Source organism: Artemia sp. Qi Xiang Cuo, chromosome 13, assembly GCF_049724085.1.
Source record: "Artemia sp. Qi Xiang Cuo chromosome 13, ASM4972408v1, whole genome shotgun sequence".
NCBI lineage: Eukaryota > Metazoa > Arthropoda > Branchiopoda > Anostraca > Artemiidae > Artemia > Artemia sp. Qi Xiang Cuo.
In genome coordinates this window covers 8193193-8211871 of record NC_142806.1, presented here as the reverse complement: position 1 = coordinate 8211871, position 18679 = coordinate 8193193, and the positions used below count along the sequence as shown (strand labels likewise).

At 34.9% G+C, this 18679-nt stretch overlaps 1 protein-coding gene across 3 annotated transcripts in view; it reads left to right on the top strand.

The window, feature by feature from the left end:
- Positions 1-15792, top strand: part of LOC148944901 (villin-1-like) — a 109668-nt gene extending 93876 nt beyond the window's left edge. Inside the window, exons 11-13 of one of the 3 annotated variants that reach the window (XM_089099238.1) lie at positions 248-507; positions 13089-13256; positions 15558-15792. In XM_089099238.1, the coding sequence (XP_088955364.1) occupies positions 248-507; positions 13089-13256; positions 15558-15671 (542 nt within the window). In that variant the 3' untranslated portion in view covers positions 15672-15792. Of the gene's footprint in view, positions 1-247; positions 508-4412; positions 4480-4538; positions 4575-13088; positions 13257-15557 lie in introns of all 3 variants that reach the window. The other 2 variants (XM_089099240.1, XM_089099239.1) reach the window with 2 other exon arrangements.
- The last annotated feature ends 2887 nt before the right edge of the window (positions 15793-18679 follow it).

Sequence of the window (18679 nt, the reverse complement as noted above, 5' to 3'; positions counted from 1 at the left end):
GTTGTCTTGGCTCTTCTATTTTGGTTGGTTTCATTTTTATATTTTTTTTTTATCAGCTTGTCGCAATTGTATTTTTTCCTCTTATCGTTCTGTAAAATTTCACTCCTTTTTGCTGCGAAGGTTCGTCGGAATATTCGTAATCTTTCCTAGCCACAATTTTTTTTTTGTTCCCTTGTAATTTAATTTAATTTTTTTCAATCTTGTTGAGTATATCTTAATAAATTTTATCTATTAAAACTTTTTTCAGCCGAAGAGATTATTGAATTCAACCAGAATGACCTTGTCCCCGATGATGTCATGGTACTCGATGCTTGCACTACCATCTATGTTTGGATTGGAGCTGAGTCAAACAAGACCGAGAGAGAACGGGCTATGCAAATGGCGCAAGAGTATTTGAAAACAGACCCCAGTGGAAGGAAAGATATCCCAATTGTTCAAATAAGACAAGGACAGGAACCTCCGACGTTTACTGGATTTTTTGGTGCTTGGGACGATAATATGTTTGAGGTTAGTTTTCATTTATTTTAATATATAGTTAAAAGAAAAAATGACAATTTTGAAAAGGAGGAGGTCTTCTTAATTATTTCAGGCTTTTTAGTATAATGAAAAGGTAAAGTATAGCATATATTAAATACGTAATCTAACTTAACCTAACCTAGGGACCTTTTTTTGCCCCTTCAACCCCCCAAAAAATAAAGCTTAAATATTTTTCAGGGGAGTGAGCAATACCTCAAAGTCAGCAGAAACCTATTTATTTTTGGATCTTTGAGATTCTATGGGCGGTTCAGTCGTGTGTTTTCTAGCTAGTACTTAAGTACCAAATTGTTTTAAGTAAAAGTGCTGAAATAAAGTAAATATTGAGCTATATCACTGTGCTCTTGATTCGCACCTTTCAAAGATTAATTTTAATTTTTTAAAATTATTAAAAGGTTAATTTTTTATCTTTGTTTCTCTTGTTCTGATGACGCCTAGTTGTGGTACAGGCGAAATATCCGCGTTGTGTTAGTTTCTTATCTTTTCTCTCTACTGGCCACAGTCTCGTTTTGTTGTTTTCTTATTAAGTTTTTTCATTGAGGAAGTCACCAGCATATGCAATGCTGCTAGCTTCACAAACATTTTATCTATAATTCAAATAACGTTTTGTGTCCATCAATTTACTGGTGCTATCCAGTTATTATTTTGCTATATGAAGATCATGAAATCAAGCAGTATGTAAAAATATTGTTTAGATTTAAACAAAAGTGTTGGTCAGTCCTTTTGGTTATATTTTTATAGCAAAATTGTGGGTTTTCATGCTGTCGCCTCCTATTCGTTGTAAACTGAATAATTGCCTGAAGAAGAAGCTTTGATTAAATTATTTCGGGACTCTTCATGCTTGAAATAGCATTATCTATATAATCATTATATATTTATTATTATTCAATTAGTATCTTATTTTAGTGGTAACCATTTAATGCAGCTTAAAAAATCTTTTAAATAAAAAAAAAAACCTTAATTGTATTTACGCTGGGATCTTCGGTGCTTTAAATGATAATCAGAAATGTAGCTAAGGTTTTCAGTGCCTGGGGATAATTTGGATTTTTTGGCCCCCCTCTTCACCTCACTACTGCAATATAAATAAAAAAAAAAACTCAGTTTTCTGCCCCTTCGTAAGTTGGGCCTGGAGGCCGCCGTACCTTCGTGCCCCTCCCCGTCCTAGCTACGCCACTGATGGTAATACCTAGGGAAGTCAATTTCTTCATCTATTTTAAAGCATCATTATTAACCAGTTAGTATTTTATTTTATTAAACTTATAATTTCATGCAACGTGTGCAACATGTTCCTTAAATTTGAGCGAAATTGTATGTTATTTTTTTGATTTATTAATGATTGTAACACTTTTTTGTATTACATCTGACGCGGGGTGATAAATTGCATATGTTTTAATTTTTGATATCAAAGTAATATGTTTAATGCTTTAATATTAACTAAATGTTTGTTGGACTTTCAGTTATTTATGATAATATTTAGGAGCTGAGTTTTACTCAGTTAGTAATTTTGTATTAATTAAAAAAAAGTATTATATGTTTTTTTTCAATGCGGAAATTATATTTTATGAATATTAATACCGCAGAGGCAATTTTTTCCATAAAATTTCATAGACTTGAAGGGAATTTGGAAAGCAGATGTTTTGTAAAGAACATCATGCAACTCATACAAGCATTTCTTAGATTAAAAGAAAAACACGGTCCTCTCCTTTATGTCGTATCTTTTTCAAGTGATTTTGGGATTTTTTTTTTAGCTTTAACATCTTAGAAAGCAGCAGCTTAGAAAACAACTCGGAAAATGGCACATCGAAGCAATCGATGTGCATAGAAGAATTAAATTTTTGGTAAAACTGCATTATAGGGGCCATATTTATAATTAGTCAGGCAATGAATAATTAGATGAAGAAACTGTTTCCCTGTCTTCATGTTGGGGCTTACGTAATAGGGTGGAGAATAGGGTCGTGCGCTGAGTTGAGAATTCTTTGTCCGAGGGGCGCGGGTTCGATCCCTGGCGTGGCCAGCTTTTTGGATTGGGACGAGGGTCAGTGGTTTGACTCTGTAAGCTTAGCCAGAGTCAATCCAGCTCTAAATGGGTACCTGAAGAAATCTGGGAAAGGTAGGAAGGAAGGGTGTGTGAAAGCATAAAATGGCTGGCTCCCAGCCCCCCCCCCCTATTGCACTTCCTGGCTGAAGGGCCACAAAACGGAGATCAGCACCGCCGGTTTGGACCTTAAGGGTCTAGTACCGTCATACTTACTTACTTAATTTTGTTTTACGTAATAGTTACTTCTTAAATACGCTGGTTTAAAGGGCAAGAATAGAAAGAGACAACATATTCAGCGAAAATAACATTCAGTTTATTTCATTTTAATCTATTTCTATTGTTAGTTCTCTATTGTTATATTTTGCAATTTGTTTTAGCATCCTATTTTACCGAATTTTTCATAGCCTTTCTTGATAGCCTTAATTTTATTGAATTTCTGAATACTTCTTCTTCTTCAAATTAACGAATAAAATTTTTCCCTAGAAAGAAAACTCACGGGTATGTGTCTGCCTGAAAATTACTGCCAGACTTAAATTTGACTCTTCGTTTCCTCTGTATTTGATTTTTTTTATTCAAATAATTTTTGACTAAAATAAGTTTTTTTTTTATTGTTTCCACCATCAATGATTTTCCCTCATTTTAAGGTTTTTATCATTTTGTTGCCTCCTCTTTCAAAAACATAAACGTTTTCACACATTTGAATATGATTAGCCTATCTTACTTACTTTACCCCAACAAACAAGCTCCAGCGTACATTCCTGGCTAAAACCTAAAGTATTTCATTGTGAAATTTCGCACTTTCTTAGATAAAAAGTCGAAAGGTTGATTTTTTTTGTGCATAAGTACATATAATAGCAGAAAACAGGGAACAACGAAACGAGTTTAATTTATTTTTTTGTTTTTTATTAGTTTATTTTTATTGTTAGTTTATTCTTATTTTATTTGGTTGTTCTTTACGGAATTGGTTAAATAGGCCTCTTAATAGTAATGTATTGTACATGTTGCGCATGTATTTTGAAAGGAGCATAACTTGAAGGATGACTTTAGTATGAGGGTATAAAAACCATTTTAGCAACAAAATGGTTGACTTTCCAAGATCTAGGGCGGCAAATTTGTAGTTTATCAATAAAATACAGAAAAAATAATTTTTCAATAAAAATCCCCCCCCCCCCAAAAAAAAAAATTGTCTTTCAAAATTTAGGGGGGAGGGTGCGAAAAATCCTGGGCTTTACAACTTTGAAAAAAGTGTAAAAAATGAATAAATCACGTGGAAGTGTCTAAGAAATTAAAGGAAAATTCGTAAAAGCTTGGCCGTATTCAGGAAGGAGAAGGTATCGGGTCCGAACTTCTCCCTGAATATGTTGTTTGACTCGTAAAAATGTAACAAAAATCCACACAAACAAATTTTTGGTGTGCGTTTGTATTTTTTTAAAATACATTCTTAGACCACACTGGCTTTAATTTTTCGTTTTGTTATTTTATTTCCTCTTTGAGTTTCATTTGTCTTTGTATTTTTTTTCGCAAACTACCTCTCCCCTCCGAACAAAAATCCTTGCTACGGCCTTGCGTACAATATTAATAATTTGGCACGGAGATAGGGATGCGTCACCGGTGCGTGCTTGGGAGTCTTTGGGCATTTGTGTACATTCAAGTGTTCAAGTATTTTTCTTCTTTGTTTCTTCTTAGTTTCTTCTTTGTTTTTTTTTCAAACTTCATATTTCTTATATTATATTTTTCCTTGTTCATTTTGTATTCATATTTTTATATTTAACTTATTTTTTGGTTTAAATTACTATTCATCTCCAGTGTTTCACGATACGTTTTAATGATTTGTTTTTAGCGAATGACTGTGGATTATATAATCGAGCAGATAAGAGCAGAAGACCCAGAAGGCGTTATTATGGGAGGTATGGGATTTAATTGAACTGGAATGTTTTTATGCACTAATTTCGTTTCTTGATTCTAGGCGAAATTTTGCTTTTAAAAGGAAGCACTGGTTTTGGTATGTAAAAAAAGTCATAGCTTGCAATTAATTTAGCTTAATTAATATTTTGATTGATTAATAACTAACTAATTAATTTAGTTAGTTGCTGACATACTAACCCTTTTCCTCATTCATAACTTTGCTTCGCATTATAAATTATTGTAGATACTGAGTTTGGTCTCCTGGCCCCCGTACATTTACACAAATTGCTAATTTATTACTCTAATAAACCGCGTATTTACCAAATTGGCAATAGTTCTTCTCTGTCCAGTCTTACTCAAAGTTTCTGCTGTAACCACCTCTAGACAACCCACACTCTAAGTCATTTTTCATCCCAGTCTTTTTTGAGGTGTTTGACATTTATCTTATCCTCTTGCATGCTATTTATTAGAGCTATTCTTGGGCTATGTTGAGTTCCTGGGTTTGCACCCGCTCCTATTGTCTCCTCCAATTTGGCTTTCTGTCAGTAATATAATATAAAGTCTAAACCCTCCAATTATGCCTAAAATCAAAAAAATCTTGCAATGTTTGAAGTAAAGATTTTGTGGAAAGACCTTTTTTGTCTTTGTGTTTCTCTAATAAAATTTTCTTTTTAGACGCCCCCCTCCCTAGGAAAATAAATTGTTTGGCTTTTGTCAATAATATAATATAAAGTGTAAACCCTAACTAAATAGTATGTGCAAACAAACGTAAATAACACAAACTTATATCAGTGGTCTCTATTCTTCTGAAATCCTACCACAAAGAAATTATATTAATTGATCACACTGATGAAAAACTCGAATTAATCAATCGACTAAGACTTTCTTTTAATAAAGACATTTTTAAGATGCCTCACTGTTCTACAAATAAATTGTGGGGACGTACTTCTTGAGACATCTGGAAGTGACAACTCTTTGTTTCCTTTGTATCGAAGAAAGTTCGTGGCACCGGCTCATCATTCTCTTCATCTTTTCAAAGTTGCAAGTATATCTATCGTCTTTAAGACGTCTTTCTTTAACAGAAGTTTTAAATTTTGCTCTAATCGGAAGGCAATTAGCCCATAGCTGGATCCAGCAAGCTAGCTAGTAAAGATTTCTAGATATCTAGAATCTAGAAGATATCTAGCTAGTAAAATAATCTTAAGGTAGAACTCATACCCAAAATCTACCTTTGCATCATTATAACATTTTAATAAAGACATTTTTAAGATACCTCGCTGTTCTACAAATAAATTGTGGGGACGTACTTCTTAAGACATCTGGAAGTAACAATTCTTTGTTTCCTTTGTCTGGATCCTGTAAGCTAGCTAGTAAAGATATCTAGATATCTAGAATCTAAATAATAGATATCTAGCTATTAAAATCAGCCTAAGTTAGAACTCATGCCCAAAATCTACCTTTGCATCATTATAACATTTTAATATTTTCGATCTCTTTTTCTGCTCCATTCCTCGCTCCATTTCTGGATCATTTGATCTCCTAGCGCAATATTAATTTCCTTTCCGAATTTTTTGAAACCTTCCAAATCTGTTTCAAAACTTTTTGTGTTGGTCAATATTCTACACCGCATGGAAACAACCTTTTTTTGGTCTTTCGACTAAAAGTACCAGAATGTTACCAGAATAAAAGTTAGAATAAAAGTTATTTTCTACTGAAACCTTATACAGTGGTAGGAATGGCAACACATCGTATTAAGAGATGGCGCTGATCAGACAGTAATAAAAAGAATGAATAAGATGCCTTTTATTTATGTGGGTTGGTTAAGATACAATAACTTGGAATTTCGAATTCAGTGAGTTTTGAATTTAGAGAAACATAAACTTTAGTCAAAATGAGAAGGGTGGCTTTTTAAGCCTAAAAGATAGTCTGGAACGGGTGAAATCTTTTATATGCTAACAGTTGTGTGTAAATTTAGTTTTTTTCTTAGCTTTCGAGTGGGGGGACTCACTATTGAATGACTATAGCTCACTATAGACCACAACTTGATAAAGAGAAAAACATGCTTCAGATAAAAAGGGGAGGTAGGCTTCGGTGAGGCAGAACTTTGAATTAAGTGATTTCTGAATAAACTACTGCTACTACTACTAACAACTCACCGCAGCAACAAGCAACCTGAGATCAACACTGTTACGCACGTTCCTCCTCCATCCCAATCTATTCAAAGCCTCCCTCTTTACATCCTCCCAGGAAGTTCCCACTCCCCTTAAGCCTTTCTTTATGACATCCAACGACGGACGACCTGAATTTCGTTCAGCCTTTGACGGTTGGCCAAAAAGGACAATCTACGGCAATCTGTCATCCTTCATCCGCAAAACGAGCCCAAACCAACCTTTCTCTCATTATAGCCCTAGGAAGCTGGATTGAAACGCCTTTTTTCTAACAGTCACTGTTTGAAACATGGTCACTCAGCCGGGTACCCAGAATAATCTGTAGGCAATTTTTCTGGAAAACATATAGCAAATATTTGTCCGTTTCTCGGAGCGTCCATGCTTCAGAACCATTTTTGACCACTGTCATCACTTTAGCTTCCATTATTCTAATCTTGGTCAAGATATTCTAATCTTGGGCATTCTAATGTACCTATTCTTCAAAACCTTTTCAGCTGTGAAAAACATTTATTCAACATGAAAAGGTTGACTTTCTAAGCCTAAAAGGCAGTGTTTAACGGCTGAAACTATTTAGGGCTGACAGTGGTACGTAAATTTAGTTTTTTCTTGGCTTTCGATTGCGAGGACTCACTATATAAATCATTATAACACACTTTCCAACGCAGCTTGATAAAGGGAAATGCAGACTTCAGCTAAAAAGGGGAGGTTGGCTTGGATTAGGTAGAACTTTGAATTAAGTGAATTTTGAATAAAGAGAATTCTAAACATTAGTTATAATGAAAAGATTGGCTTTTAAGCCTAAAAGGTAGTCTGAAACGGGTGAAAGCAATTAGGGACTAAGAGTGGTATACACAATTTAATGCCCCCCCCCCCCCCAGCTTTTTGACTCTGTAAAGTTTGCGTCGAAGGTGCAAATTTTGGCAGAAATTTTGCAAAATCAGCAGACATTTAGCAAAATTCTTGATTTCTGCAGAAAATTCGGCATAAATCAGGTAGTGATTCGGTAAAGTTTACGAAGATTGCCCACCGAATAAAACGAGCCTCGGGGCGCCCCTGCGTACCATAGACCGCATTCTAATGAAGGGAAATTTATTCTTTAGTTTAAAAGTGAAGATAGGCTTTTTAAGCCTGAAAAAGCAGTCTTGAATAGGTGGGATCTTTCTGGAGCCGTAGAGGTGTATTAATTTTGAGGCTTCTTGTGTCTGCACTTGAAGACCTCTGTAGATCTATCTTGCAAACCACTAATATGGATATAATTACAATTGTGCTAGCAAGTGTCTTCTTTTGCATGAACAGAATTGTAAATTTGCATGAATTATAACTGTTGTGCGTGGACATCAGTAAGTTTGAATGCCTTACTATGTTTCTTTAGTTAAAATCATGGTTGCCAAATTGTTTTGACGGAAGTAGTTAACCCAATTACATTAAATAGGGATAATTTTGCCTTCTTTTTGAGCTAGACTAGCTTTAAATCAATTTCATCAGCTAAATTCTGTTCTTACTGGCTCAAATATCAGAAGCTATCCTGCCTAACATCATTGATTGGAATGCCAATTTACCATTCTTTTGAGGAATAATAATTGTTTAAAAATTGAAAGAAAGCGTTTTAATAAACATTGATTTTGCTAAAATGCTGCTTAACCCATTAACGCTTTAACTTTTATTTTCACTAATTAAACTAACTTCTGTTTGTACTATAGCTAGCTTAGTCTCCTACCATATTTAAAGCTATGATATATTTTATCCAGGTCTTGGCTTTGACATGTAGTGGATGAAGTTTCATTTCTGGGGACGGCTGTTCATCTGTCGTACAGGACTCAAAGGGTAACGATCCTTGGGGTATATATAACAAAGTAACTAACATGGCTTTGCGCACCTTTGTAGGCCTCACAAAGCCTTATCCAATGATAGGTGGAACTGCCACTTCTATTGCTTTTGTTGGGAAGGGACGAAATTTATCTAAAGCTTATCAAATCTTTTTGCAATCATTTCCTAAAATACCCTTTTTTTAGACAAAATCTTGCACACAAAATTTTCCTTATAATCCAAGTTTTTCTTGATTTTTCATTGGGTACTAGATATCCCTACCCTGAACGCTACCCAGAACCTGGTCAAGTAAGGTATAATAAGCTGGAGCAATGGTGTAGTTCCCAAACCAACTCAGTTACAAAAGCTTTGGAGATGTGTCAAATATTATGAAAACACAGTGCTCGATTTATAGACTCTAAGTGCTGGTAAAATTATATTGAAAACTCTGTAATGGTTAACAGATCCCTTGAACAGAATTGTTGAGTTTTGTCTAGCTGTCTTTCTTTTGTTGGGTCTCAAATCACCGTTGAGAATTATCCCATAAAAGGTGATTCTCCCCATCGAGAAAAGGCGTATCCGGGTCACTTAATACAGCGGTTTTATATGTCTTATGCTATTCTATAGTCTTATAGCTGAAAAAGATATGGTAGCGTTCGTAATCGAAAAGAATGCATCAGGATTTCAAAAGCTTGACTGGCATGAAAGTTGTTTTATCGTTTTCATTGTTCCAATCGTTCTTACCAGATTTTCTAAAGCTTGACTGGCATAAAAATCGTTTCACCGTTTTCATCATTTCAATCATTTTTACCTGAAAAAGATTTGGTATCGTTCATAATCGAAAAGAATGCATCAATATTTTCAAGAGCTCGACTGGTATAAAAATCATTTCGCTGTTTTCATCACTTCAATCCTTTTTACATGAAAAAGGTTTGGTATCGTTCATAATCGAAAAGAATGCATCACTTTTTTCAAAAGCTTGACTGGCGTAAAAGTTGTTTCACCGTTTTCCTCATTTCAATCGTTTTTACCTGAAAAAGATTTGGTATCGTTCATAATCGAAAAGAGTGCATCAAGATTTTCCAAAGCTTGACTGGTATAAAAATCGTTTCACAGTTTTCATCATTTTAATCATTTTTACTTGAAAAAGATTTGGTATCGTACATAATCGAAAAAAATGCATTAAGTTTTTCAAAAGCTCGACTGGCATAAAAATCGTTTCGCCGTTTTCCTTATTTCAATCGTTTTTGCCTGAAAAAGGTTAGGTATCATTCATAATCGAAAAGAATGCATCACGTTTTTCCAAAGCTTGACTGGTATAAAAATAGTTTCGCCGTTTTCATCATTTGAATTGGTTTTACCTGAAAAAGATTTGGCATCGTTCATAATCGAAAAAATGCATCAAGTTTTTCAAAAGCTTGACTGGCATAAAAATCGTTTCACTGTTTTCATCATCTCAGTCCTTTTTACCTGAAAAAGATTTGGTATCGTTCATAATCGAAAAGAGTGCATCAAGTTTTTCAAAAGCTTGACTGGTATAAAAATCGTTTCACAGTTTTCATCATTTCAATCGTTTTTACCTGAAAAGGATTTGGTATCGTTCATAATCGAAAAAAATGCATCAAGTTTTTCAAAAGCTTGACTGTCATAAAAATCGTTTCACTGTTTTCATCATTTCAATCGTTTTTACCTGAAAAAGATTTGGTATCGTTCATAATCGAAAAAAATGCATCAATATTTTCAAAAACTTCACTGGCGTAAAAGTTGCTTAACCGTTTTCCTCATTTTAATCGTTTTTACTTGAAAAAGATTTGGTATCGTTCATAATCGAAAAGAATGCATCACGTTTTTCAAAAGCTTGACTGGCATAAAAATCGTTTCACTGTTCATTATTTTAGTCGTTTTTACCTGAAAAAGATTTGGTATCGTTCATAATCGAAAAGAGTGCATCAAGTTTTTCAAAAGCTTGACTGGGATAAAAATCGTTTCACTGTTCATCATTTCAATCGTTTTTACCTGAAAAAGATTTGGTATCGTTCATAATCGAAAAGAATGCATCACTTTTTTCAAAAGCTTGACTGGCGTAAAAGTTGTTTCGCCGTTTTCATCATTTCAATCGTTTTTACCTGAAAAATATTTGGCATCGTTCATAATCTAAAAGAGTGCATCAAGATTATCTAAAGCTTGACTGGTATAAAAATTGTTTGACCGTTTTCATCATTTCAATCGTTTTTACTTGAAAAGGATTTGATATCGTACATAATCGAAAAGAATGCATTAATTTTTTCAAGAGCTTGACTGGTATAAAAATCGTTTCGCTGTTTTCATCACTTCAATCGTTTTTACCTGAAAAAGGTTAGGTATCGTTCATAATCGAAAAGAATGCATCACGTTTTTCCAAAGCTTTACTGGTATAAAAATCGTTTCGCCGTTTTCATCATTTGAATTGGTCTTACCTGAAAAATATTTGGCATCGTTCATAATCGAAAAGAATGCATCAAGATTTTCAAAAGCTTGACTGGCATAAAAATCGTTTGACCGTTTTCATCATTTCAATCGTTTTTACCTGAAAAAGATTTGGTATCGTTCATAATCGAAAAGAGTGCATCAAGTTTTTCAAAAGCTTGACTGGTATAAAAATCGTTTCACAGTTTTCATCATTTCAATCGTTTTTACCTGAAAAAGATTTGGTATCGTACATAATCGAAAAGAATGCATCAACTTTTTCAAGAGCTTGACTGGTATAAAAATCGTTTCACTGTTTTCATCATTTCAATCGTTTTTACCTGAAAAAGATTTGGTATCGTTCATAATCGAAAAGAATGCATCAATATTTTCAAAAACTTCACTGGCATAAAAATTGTTTAACCGTTTTCATCATTTTAATCAATTTTACTTGAAAAAGATTTTGTATCGTTCATAATCGAAAAGAATGCATCACGTTTTTCAAAAGCTTGACTGGCATAAAAATCGTTTCACTGTTCATCATTTCAATCGTTTTTACATGAAAAAGGTTTGGTATCGTTCATAATCGAAAAGAGTGCATCAATTTTTTCAAAAGCTTGACTGGCGTAAAAGTTGTTTCGCCGTTTTCCTCATTTCAATCGTTTTTACCTGAAAAAGATTTGGTATCGTTCATAATCGAAAATTATGCATCACTTTTTTCAAAAGCTTGACTGGCGTAAAAGTTGTTTCACCGTTTTCCTCATTTCAATCGTTTTTACCTGAAAAAGATTTGGTATCGTTCATAATCGAAAAGAGTGCATCAAGATTTTCAAAAGCTTGACTGGTATAAAAATCGTTTCACAGTTTTCATCATTTGAATTGTTCTTACCTTAAAAAATATTTGGCATCGTTCATAATCGAAAAGAATGCATCAAGATTTTCAAAAGCTTGACTGGCATAAAAATCGTTTGACCGTTTTCATCATTTCAATCGTTTTTACCTGAAAAGGATTTGATATCGTTCATAATCGAAAAAAATGCATCAATATTTTCAAAAACTTCACTGGCATAAAAATTGCTTAAAGGTTTTCATCATTTTAATCATTTTTACTTGAAAAAGATTTGATATCGTTCATAATCGAAAAGAATGCATCAAGATTTTAAAAAGCTCGACTACCATAAAAATCGTTTCAGACTTATTTACTTTCGGTCGAAGATGTCAAAAAACGGCTGCCTTGTTTATCCATTAAGTGGAAAAGATATAGCTTCTTAAATTCTGATGTGAAGTGCCACTATAAGATCTCAATATCGATCAGTAAATTGGCGCAAATGTGCAGCGAGTTGGGGAGGTTTTTCGCTCCCCCTGCCGACTATTTTGTGAAATGATGAAGCTGTTTCTGTCGCCAGATAGAACTTATAAATCTGACACCGTGGAGATTAACCAAATCAGATAACAACGCTTAAGTTCGAAGGGACGGAGGCGCACCATCTCCTCACGCCTAAGGTTAATTATACCGAAAATACACAAAAAAGGCAGAGAGTTTTCTGAAAATAAGTCTGTAATTATATACTCTTCACCAACTTATGGTTAATCTAGATTATCCCTCCCCCCGATAATCTAGAGATATCTAGAAAGATAATCTAGATTATCTTTCCAGATAAAACTGGAAATGACGCCCTTATGATTATTGGAACCTAAATTTTTAATGAAAATGAAACATGTACCTTCATCGAAAAAATTAGTTCTAGTCAAGTTAGGCCTTATATAGGTAAAACTGCCTGAAAGTCAGGTAAAAGTTGGGCTTATATGCATTCACCCATGAACAACCTTCTCCCCTTTTATCTCCAGATAATATTAAATGGAGGTTTTTGGCATTAGTCAAAATTCTGTTAAAAAATGATTAAGTTAGTTTATGTTGTTTTCAATGTCCCTTCCTCCCTTCAAAAATTAATCTACGTAATCTGCGTTGCGGCTGTTTCGGCTGGTTGTCGATTTGTTAGTATTCAAATCTTGGTTAATTTAATAAAATCTTTGATCTTTGTCATGTCATTTAATTTCGATTACTTTCTAAATTTTTTAGAGAGTTTAACCGAGCTTAACAAATAAGGGCGTAAAACCTACCCAAATAAAGTTGTTGTGATTCTTGTCATTTACCGTATGAACTGTTTGTGTATTATTGTGCATTTTTAAAGGGACAAAGCGGTTTTGAAGGCGTCAAACAAGCTATGGCCGAAAGTGACCCAATTGGAGTTATTATGACTTCAAAAAGTGGGTATGAAGGATCAGTATACCCTATTGAAGTACTGAAGGAAAAAGATCCTGAAAAACTACCTTATGGAGTAGATGCAACAAAGAAAGAGGTGACGTGACCTTCAATGTAGGGGAAACTTGTGGTGTTGAATGTTAATCCAATGTATTGGGATTTAAAAGTTGTTTTGTATTGTCTGCTTATAGGAATTTATTGTTGTCAAAATGTAGTGACCGCTTTTATGCTACTTTGTGTTTGTATATGCTTCGATTGTTGTTGTTTTTTGTTATTTATCACAGGAGAAAAATTAAAGAGAGAGATAGAGAATTGTATATACATTAGCCCAAAGTTTACTTTATTTGCAAGTAATTGATAAAAGATAAAGCTATTTGATATAAGCTATTGTATTACGGCTTTCTTGGGAAGTGAGGAGTAAGAATATCTCAATCAAAGCTGAAAATGTGTCTATTCAAATATGAGTGCATATGATGATCAAGAGAATATCAGGAAAATGTGCTTTTCGTAAGTGAAGAAAAGAGATAAGACTGCACGCTGGTGAAATACTTTCTGAATCTATAAAATTGAAATGCGAAATGCCACATTTTTATTTCAGTAATACCGTAATTTTATCGAAATATAAATTTCAGTCGGTAAAAATGATCACCCACCATGAAATAGCCAGCTTTGTCGGTTCTACTTCTAGAATTTGTGGCCTCCCTAATATGCAAATATGATCTCTGCAAATATGCTTTGATCTCTGCAAATATCTCTCTGCAATGACTCTTCTACCCCAATCTGTTCAAAGCTTTCTTGGAACTTTATCCAGTTCCTTGGGATTTCTTGGAGTTGTTTCTTATTACGTGTTCTCTAGCCCAGTTGGGGAAATCTTATTTTGCTTTGGTCCCAGATGGCAACGCAATACTTTCTGTCCAGCTTATTGTTTCGTATACGGTTAGTTAAAACGGTACCTAAAATTATCCTATAACAATTTTCTCTTGCAAATATATTTAACAAATTTTCTTAAGCCTTTCTGAGCGCCTACACTTCAGAACGACGCTTAACCACTGTCATTACCAGGGCTTCGAATATCCTAGTTCTAGTTGGCAGACTTATCTTCCTATTCTTCCAAACTGTTCAACTGCGAAAAAAACACTATGCGCAATTGCTATTCTACTTTTTGTATCTTCATTACATCCACCAATATTAATAATAATAATAATACTTAATCAATAATAATAATTAATAATTATTTAATAATAATTAATAATAATTAATTAATAATAATACTACCAAGGCGAGTGAAGACATCCTGGTCGTTTTTCCCATTACATAACATCACCTACTCGTCCTTATTTATTCCTTAGTGTAAGCGACTTACTCTTCTCAGCATAGATTTTTATGCTTATTTTTGCACCTTGAAATCTCAAAACCCCAAAGAATTCATTCTTTTGCCTAGCTTTGCTGTGTTTAAGACCCACAAATCATTTTGTATTAGCTAAATCTAGAAGTTTTCTTCTCCTTTGATATCATTTTCTCCAATAACCATTGCCCATGTTCTTTACTTTCAATTTCTATATTTGTAAAAGACAATACGGCATTGGACTTTACCGTCCCTGCCGGCGGCGCTGGTCTCCGTTTCATATAAATTTCGGTGCTGATCTAGGTCAAGTATATTTCCCTCGTGGAAAATCAACCCCTGAGAAATGCTTCTCAGAAAATTCTCAGCTGAAAAATTCTCCTCCGGGGGGGGGAATCAGCCCCGCGTACTAATAAAGATGTTATTTTTTATTTCTGAGTATTTTAAAAATTCTCCCCGTGCACAATTCTTCCCCTGGTGAAAATTACCCCCTCGCAAATCTTCCTTCCCGCAGAAAATTACTATGCTTGAAAAAGAGCTGGTGGAGCTGCCGTGCAAGTGGAGGGCCCTTAGACTTCACAAATGTAGGCTAAATCACATTGCTCGCAACGGTTCACAACTTAAGCTTTGTCGTCTTTTCTGATAGTAAATTGCTGTCTTCAACGACTTTTCTGCTAGTGAAATGCTGTCTTCACAGACTTTTCTGCTAGCAATATGCTGCCTTCACCGACTTTTCTGCTAGAAAAATGCTGTCTTCACTGGCTATTCTGCTAGTAAATAACTGCCTTCGCTGGATTTTCTGCTTAATTGGAATTTTTTATCTATTCAAAAATCAGACGTATAGTCACGAGTGAAGTATAATAACATAGTCGAAACTCAGAAGTATAATAACAAGAGTGCGGGTGCCGAAGGTTCAAGCCCGATCTGAAAGAATCAGAAGTGCATTTGTGATATTACCTTTTTTTTTATTTTATGCCTCGTCTTTTGTTTGTAACATCCATATTTCTTCTGCATAACCAAAGCTAGAAGAAACACTTACTATTTTTTGTATTTCAGACGTACTTGACGATTGAAGATTTTAAAGAAGCGTTTAAAATGACTAAAGAAGAATTTGCAAAACTGCCTACCTGGAAACAGCAAGATCTGAAAAAGTCTGCTGGGATATTCTAAGCTTTTCGGACAATTTTCTTTCCTATGAATAGCGTGGCAACTCTTTCTTTTTTATATTGCCTTTGCTGATATATCTTCTTGTTGCGATTCTCGAAAATAAAAATTCTTCCCCTTTGGAACTCTTTTTTAGTCTGTTATAAGATCACGAAGGGAGTTATTGTCGATTTCTTAGGAGTAAAGAGCGAAGTGGGCTCTTTGTGCTATAAATAAAAAAACACATTTCCATATAGGATGAGGGCTGCCACCTTCTCAATCCTTCGCTCATTACGCTAACATTTTTAGTGCTTGAAAAGAAATCAATAATTCCAATTAAACGGCCCTTGCGGTTCGGGAAATGTTTTCAGAGAATTGTGGCAAAAGTCAAACTTTGCCGTAAAGAGCGAGGGATTGAAGAGGGGGCAGTCCCCCTCACATAAAGAATAGCTTTCTGTTCATTTTGAGTTTTAGTGTTGTTTCTTGCTTCCGGTTGAAAAAAATGTTTTTAATTTAATTTCTGACCGTTTCTCAAATCATGCCGGGAAATCCCCCGACCCCTCCGTGGAAAACTCTATATAAAAAATTCTTCCCATGGAAAATCTCCCTCGCAGAAAATTCACCCCCGCCTCCCAGAAAATATTCATGTACGAGTTACTGGAGTTTTCAATAATTTTGAACCAAACGGCTGTCTCATAATCGTGATTGGATGGCTTTGGGGATGCAGAGGAGTTAGGGGGGGCCTAGTTGTCCTCAAATCTTTTTAGTCACTTAAAAGAGCACTGGAACTTTTAGTTTCCATTTGAATGAGCCGTCTCATGATCTTCTTGTATCATTGGTTCGAGACGATCATTCCTTGGGAAAACCAAAAAGTCAGAGGCAACGCTATAGCGTTGCCTATAGTAAAGGCCATACGGCTCCAATGTTTTATTATTTAATTTTTTTTTCCCAGAGGCACTTCATATGGAAGGAGTCGTCGTAGAAACTTCAAAGGGGGCTCATTCGATTGGAAATCGAGAGTTCTAGTGCCATTTTTAACAGTTAAAAATGATTGGAGGGCAACTAGCTTCCCCCCCCCCCGCCCCTCAGTCCCCCAAACACCTCCCATCAAAATTTTGAGATAGCCATTTTGTTCAGCATAGTTGATTTTCACATAGAAAATATGTTTTTGAGGAGGACACTCCCCCGCAACCCTCAGGGCAAGGGTTTTAAGTTATGCCCTGGGGGCATATAAGGTTTTTATAGAAGGCATTGTCGTAGAAACTTCCAAAAAGGCTCATTTGATTGGAAATTTAAAGGGCTAGTACCCTTTTTGATAGTCGAAAGCGATTGGAGGGCAACTAGCCCCCCCCTACACGCTCATCATTCCCCCAAACACATCCAATCAAAATTTTGAGAGAGCCATTTTGTTCGGCGTAGTTGATTTTCTGATAGAAAATATGTCTTTGAGGAGGATACTCCCCCGCAACCCTCAAGACATGGGTTTTAAGCTATACCCTAGGGGCATATAAGGTTTTTATACAAGGCGGGGTCATATAAACATAAAAAAAGGGTAATTCGATTGGAAATTCATAGGGCTAGTGCCATTTTTAATAGTCGAAAGTGATTTGATGGCAACTAACCCCCCTATCACACCCACCTTTCCCCAAACACATCCAATCAAAATTTTGAGATAGCCATTTCATTAAGCATAGTTTTAAGTTCCGGAAATTATGTGTTTGAGGATGACAACCCTCCCGCAGCCCTCAGGGCAAGGGTTGTAATTTAAGGATTCTCCGAATCCTTCATATTATTTCTTATGGAAGGGATGCTCGTATAAACTTTAGAGAGGGCTCATTTGATTGGAAATTGAAAGTTCTTGTTCACTCTTTAAGAGTTAAAAGAGATTGGAGGGCAACTAGCCCCCCCCTTTCTCCACGCACTAAATGCATCAGATACAAATTTTGAGATAGGCATTTTGTTAAAATAGCTCAAAGTTCTGGTAACAAAAAACTCCGGTGTCGACACAGCCCACCAGGGCCCGGGGGTAGGCGTTGTAAGTTATGCCCTGGGGGCATATAAACAATCATTAAATAAACAATCAATGTAAACAAACATACAATAGATATTAATGTAAATTAATAAATAAATTTAGTGCTGATATTAATGTAAATTAATAAATAAATTTAGTGCTGATATTAATGTAAATTAATAAATAAATTTTTGCTGGGTGGAATTTAATGCGGGGGAATTATCAGCAGGAAAAGAAAATGTTCTTTGAGGGGGGAGGAATTTATCAGAGGTGGATTTTCCAAATGTGAATTATTCAGGGAGGGGACGACTAAGCCCATTCGATAATATTCTAAATTTTTCATCTGAAAGTAACGGGAATAAAGAATCAACAGAAATGTCAGAGATACCACTTCAGGTTTCTTTAGACGATTTTGTTCGTGTCTTTTGAAAAAAGACATTTTAAAAAGACAGATTATTTTCAGTTTTATTACTTTCTCTGTGGCTGCTCAATTATGCATGTGAGGGGGGAGTCTTCCCCCCACTACTGTCTACGCTAAGGTTTCAGTTTTTATCTTGAGGCTTGAAAATGAACGCAATGCGATAAAAGTATAACTCAAAATAACATATAAAGAATAAAATATGTACAGAACACGGAACAATTAATCAAAATTGCATATTATGAGTTGAGGTTCATCCAAGTGATGGCCCAGGGGGCTCACCACTCCACAATCTATGAAATCAATCCTGCAATAACTGAAAATATAAAGTATTTTCGAGTATTTTAACGTCTTCCACAACTCGAACGGTCCAACATTTTACAGACCAATGAGTCTGTCTAATCTCCTAAATTGGGAACGGAGGAGAAAAGTAAAGTTCCGCCTCGTATTGCATGAGTCTCCAACGTCACCCTCCCCCTCTCCTACTGTCTACGCTTAAATTTTCATCTTTATGCTAAGTATGCCGCTCCCACCCCAAAGACTTGAATAAGGTAAAGTTTTGTATGGGAAAAACACATAGTAAATCTATTATAATTATCTAATTAT